General features: G+C 38.5%; 1 protein-coding gene across 3 annotated transcripts in view; it reads right to left on the bottom strand.

Annotated features, from left to right (window-relative positions):
* The window catches only part of LOC144221090 (3',5'-cyclic-AMP phosphodiesterase 4D), a 354,077-nt gene that overhangs the window by 48,517 nt on the left and 299,828 nt on the right, over positions 1–5,732 (bottom strand). For 2 of the 3 annotated variants that reach the window (XM_077751451.1, XM_077751450.1), the window contains exon 6: positions 5,228–5,340. In XM_077751451.1, coding sequence (XP_077607577.1) covers positions 5,228–5,340 — 113 coding nt within the window. Of the gene's footprint in view, positions 1–5,227; positions 5,341–5,433; positions 5,499–5,732 lie in introns of those variants that run through there. The other variant, XM_077751452.1, reaches the window with a different exon arrangement.

Raw genomic sequence — 5,732 nt, 5'->3', positions numbered from 1 at the left:
TTTTTTTTTTGAAAAAAAAAAAAAAAAAAAAAAAAAAAAAAAAGATCATAGTTCATTATGCTCTTATGCTCTCAGGCCAAATTCACCACCATCCTATAATTAAATCAAAATGTACTAAATGAAAGTGATTTTTCTAATAATGACTAATTTACTGAATCACAAAAAGTCGAAGTTTTTGATAATTAAATGTTAGGCATATTGAAGATATGACACAAGAACGGAGTTGGTGACAATAGAGACAAATTAAGATTTGTTTTCATGTGTAGTATTTTATTAAGCTTAAGTCAAGGGCTTTACTATTCAATGAAAAATGAAAATTTCTGTTAACAGTATTTCCTTCTTTCCATTATTACTTAAAAGCAAGAAAGTATTTTTTTCCTAATGGTGACCATAAAAATAAACATTCCAAATCTTCCATATTAACTTGAAGACATTGTACATATACTATCTAAATCTTTGCCACATCTACTGTTAATGAGTGGATGAAAAAGCAGACAGCGAACTCAAGACATTCTTAGTAGAGTTTCTACAGATACAGAAAATATTTTCTTTTAAAATTTAAGATTTTCCTTTAGTCATATTAACTCAACAATCCTCTTATGACACAATCAGTAAGTTTTAATATTTTAATGTAGAAAATACGTGTTATCTGCTATTTGCTCTTCATAAAATTAAAATGCTTTTTCAACCACAGCTTTGTTCTTTGCAAGAGTTAAACATTTATTTCTGAGAGTTATATCCATGTAATGCTGAAATATTTCAGGATTTAAACACTCCTATGGACATTCTGTATTCATTCCAGCATCCCTCTTGCCCAGGAGAAATACCAGCCGTCACAGAACGCTCTAGTATACTTTATGTATGCACTGACTCTTCAAAATCACCAGGGGGAGCAGACAGCGGAGAACTAAGAACAAGCACCCCAGAAAAGCAATTAATTTATAGGTAACAGAAACATGATAGAGATGCTGGTTAAAGAGTAAATAGAAAAAATTCCGTAAAGAAGTCATGACCACATTTGCAAAGTTGGCTTACGTAGATCTAGAATTAACTAAAGAAAAACCTGAAGTCTCTTGGAAGGATGCTTAAATCCTAAGTTCAAGAGACTTGTAGCTTGAAGCACGGCCGTTTCCAGCAATGCCAAGCCTCGAAACTGCCCCCAAATTAGAGAGGAGAAAGAAAAAATATTTTTATAGTCGTATATTTTAGGAGGAAATCAAAATGATTTTGTTTTCTCTTTTAAACAACACTGCACTCAACACTGAAGGCCTGCTGAAATACGTAGTATTAGGTCACAGGACGATGAAGTGACAGGGTTCCATTGCATGATCTCTGAAAGCCCGGAAGCTTAGACTCTTGGCCTGCCCTCCTCACATCCTCAATTTACTTTCCTTAAGGGAAAGGTAGCCAAAAACACTGTGAAACTGTCCTGCCTTAAAAACAGTCTAATAAGGTATTTTAGTAGCCTTGCAAATTCTATACAAAAGAATGGAAATGTCTCCACCAAGTCCACTTACGTTTAACAAGTACCAAGAATTAATAAGGGCTGTGTCTGTAAGTTTTAGAGTAAAAGAGAAAAAATATTTAGCACTTCTGTCTGGAATTCTGTAACTGGAACTTAAGAAAAGACTAAACTTCTAACTTGAAGTTCAAAATGTTTTTATGTACACTATACCAAATATTGTATAAATATTATCCAAGCATTTAAAAATAATATAGACATGTATACTAAAGACTGTTATCTAAAGACTACATTGTAACAATCCATGAAACTTAAAATGTCAAGCAGCAATGAGAGCTGAATGGTACAAAAACATATTTTAGCCAAAAAAACAATCAAGGAAGTTTGACCCAAATTTGATATTAATACTAGCTAGTAATAACAGGTATAGTACCTACTATCACAAAGTATTTATTAGCTAGCTGTTATACATATAGTCTTTCAAACTCTTACATTAACCTTTCAAAATGGATATTATTGTGCTCATCTTATACAAATGAAACTGAGGCTAAAAACTTGAAGTCATGTTTCTAATGTAAGTCAGCTAGCAAGGAACAAAATCAATATTTAACTTCCAGGTCTGTTTTCTCGCTTTGAGACCTTACCAAAACCTCCCTCAACTGTAGCAATGAGCTTCCAAAGGAAATCTGTACAAGTCTCGAGATTAATGTGCTTATGAGGTTAAATGCTGTAGATTTAATAACTCGAATTAAACGCCATCTGGAGTCTCTTACCCTACTTGGTACAAGCATCCTAAATATATTATAGTCAATGTTGGCCTTGGCCAAGAATTCAATAGTTTTTCTAACTCAGCAGCATCCATAAGTATTATGCACATTACAATAGCAATCAGGAAAGGTAGGTAGTCGCTTCTAAAGCACCATTTTAAAACTGCTAATAATTTGGATGTCTTTAATTAAGATTTTTAAAAACACAGAAATAATCTCTTAACCCAACTGGTTGAATGGGTTGGAGGAATTAGTTTCCTTCTTCATAATACCAAAATCTATCTCCACAATAAATATTTTCTCCCTATAATCACTGAAAAATCATGACCTTTCTAGTATTTTTATTGTGTTATTTTTATACTACTAAAATAAAAAAAAAAAAAAACCTCAAGTGAGAAGGAAACCTAAAAATGTCATGATTTTTCAAAGGCACAAAAGACAACAACCTGAAAACAGTGACTGGTTCAAACAAGTACATGTAAAAATAATGGATAGTAACACAACTGATAACCAGAAAGCAATGTTGCAGACATATTCATTCAGCCTCAAGAGATATGTGATGCAAGCTGTCACATTTCCAATTCAGACTTAGGTTGGGCATCACGGGGACCTCAAGATCAGCTGCTCCCACTCAGTTTATAGCTCATGTGGATGGGACTTATTCCTGCCCTTGTTATCAAGCAGAAGGGTGATTTTACAACATTTACCAAGAGCTCTTTTTTCCTTCTATGTTAATCCTTTTTCATCTATAAAAAGTTTCGCAAGTTTAGCATTCTTTTAAAAATGAATGGGTTAAGAAAAGGAAATGGATAGCTTAGAAATTAAAAGTTTAAGCAACAGCTTCAGCCAAGCTGAATTTTTTTAAATGTTAAAACTAACTGTCCTGTCAATAATCTTTCAATCACAATACACAAACAGCTAGAATCACTACCTTTTTAAAAAGTTTTTTTCTCACTTAACCCGCATTTCTGCCACCCTCACCATTTATACTAAATCTGTAAATTAATTCAAGGTTTAATTGGGTGCCTTCACAATGAAGATTTAAAAAAAATTCCTGTCTTATTGGGTGCCATAAAGAAAGAAATTATTTTAGCCCGTTACTATGACCTCAAGCTTTATTTTTTAAAATCTTGAAATACAGATAAACTAGTTACTTGATAGTTGATGTCACTTATAATAACATTATTAGATTTCATGTTAATTTTTAAAATCAAACATAGGTCTCATCATCAAGAGTATGGGTTTCTGGGGAAAGTAAGTATAGCTGCTCAGGTTCATTTCTCTGAAGAAGTACTGTGAAATCATCTTGAAAACATAAGTAAATGTGTGCCTATCCCTTAAGGTGCCTTCGGATTCTGCTCTTTTTTTACATATAATTAACCAGACAAGAGAATTAAGAATTCAGTCCTACTGAAGAATGGTCCCATTCAGCATGTAGGACACTGAAGACACTCGGCATAGTCTACTGCTATTACGAGTCAAATTATTAAAAAAAAAAAAAAAAGATTTGTATTTTATAAAGTTAATCAATGACCTAAGAATTTGTTAGCCAGCTGAGAACAATGGCACCTGATGCCACAGCAGGGGGTGAGAGAGTAATGAATGATGAGTTATTTTGATGAGAAGCCATAGCAAATTTCAAAATGAGGCCCAAATAACAAAAACCCAAACCAAAACAAACATAAAACCCAGATCTGATCACCAGTGTGCATTTGGGTTAGGTCAGTATGCTTATGGGTAGGCTAGTGCCTGTAGACAGTGTGTTTGGAGTCTCTTTATTTTATTCAAAGCTAACTTTTCACTTTAAAAACAACGCCATCTATGTAAACATTGTCAACGGAGACGACAATCAAGTGGCTGATATGCTAAGGTATCTTAAAAAACTGATTGTGGAAAAACCCCAGCTGGGATAAAAACTACAATAAGCTAAGGAAAAGCATCACTCGTTTAAAGATATGTGCACAAAGACAAACCATAAAATGGTATAACCTTCCTGACCTTGTAAATAGGTGGCCAAAGATAGTTAAATATGTTTAAGAGGCAACTACTACTAACTGCCACACAAAGTTACCAGCTTTTACTGGTTGAATCCCTCAGTGATCTGCACCCAACATGAATGTGCCTTCTTTCCTATCATCTCAGCCAAATATTCATGAAAAACATACAAATCCCAATTATTTCCTTACATAACTAAAGACAAAAAGAACAGGAATTCCAAAAAATACAGTAAAACTGATAACACTATACCTTGCATTAAGGCTGTCTCAGGCTGAAGGTGACTTCTCAGTCCCCCGGACTCCATTGACCATCAAGACCAGCACTTCAGCATATGACACAAATGACCCATTGAAACACCACTGTAACTACATGACCTCAGAAAACTGGGTTTCTCTCCAAGATTCATGAAAGCAAAGGTAATGATCATAACGAACTTTCTAACTTTCCTGACATTTCCTGTGGACACCTAAGGCTAAGTGAACACAGAAAGGCTCAGTTTTCACAAGGTACCCTAACATCTAGATAAATGAGAGTTCAAGTTCTAAGTTCAGTGAACTCGGAGCATGAGTGCGGTAGGTAGTGACACCCAAGAGGTTTCACTGACCTCCAGCAGCTCTGATTTCCAAATGGGAATCCCAAGAATACCCTTATAAGCATGCAATGCCAACGGCCCCGCCTGGGTTACTGCTGCAAGGGCAAAGTGTCACTTACAAGCCCACTGCCCTCCCTTCCAGAGAAACCCCCCACTCACTGTGTCCCGGGGGTAGTGCAATCAAACTATGTCAAAGTTGCTTTTGCAAAATGCTTGATTTATGTGGAGTGAATGGAAGAGACACAGAAGGCGCAGAATCAGGAACCTCCCTTCAAGGGAGCAGAAAAGCCAACATGCAGTGTGACAAAATCCCTGCATATCTTTCTCAGGACCACAGGGGCTGGCGGCTTCACCAGCGTGGGAATCGCCGGTCCAGGGGCCTGGGTGAGAGGCCGAGCCGGGGCTTACCTTGTTGGAGGCCATCTCACTGACGGAGTGCCTGGTCTGCAAGGTCTCTAGCTGGTCCAGACACCAGTCCAGCTCCTCCAGGGTCTCGCTGGCCAGTTTCTGGTAGGCCTCCTCTGCGAAGAGATAGGGAAAGGGGGACTCAGTTCTCAGGCGCTTCCCAGGGCNCGGGGCCGCCAGCGAGTTCAAAGGGGGCCATCCTGCCGTACCCCGCCATGCTCGGACGCCCGGTGCCCGCACATGAGGGCTGCTCCTTCATAGTGCCGAGCCTGGCACCGCGCTGGGGGCCGAGGCTCAGCTAGCGGGGCGGCCGGCCTCGGGGAAGCACGGTTTCTCCAGCTCGGCGTCTCAGTTCCGCGTCCAGGGAGGGCGCACAAAGTGCGGCAAGCCAACTTTTACACGGGAGGCACGGACGAAAACCTCACGGCGCGCCTTTTCGACGGCGAGGCGGGCCCCAGGGTCAGCACGGGGAGGCTGGCGAAGGGGGCGGCGCGCCCGGGCGCCTCCG

Source organism: Crocuta crocuta, unplaced genomic scaffold, assembly GCF_008692635.1.
Source record: "Crocuta crocuta isolate KB4526 unplaced genomic scaffold, BGI_CrCroc_1.0 scaffold91-1, whole genome shotgun sequence".
In the NCBI taxonomy this organism is placed as follows: Eukaryota; Metazoa; Chordata; class Mammalia; order Carnivora; family Hyaenidae; genus Crocuta; species Crocuta crocuta.
The sequence above is the reverse complement of the archived record's forward strand: the minus strand, read 5'-3'. Positions and strand labels throughout refer to the sequence as shown.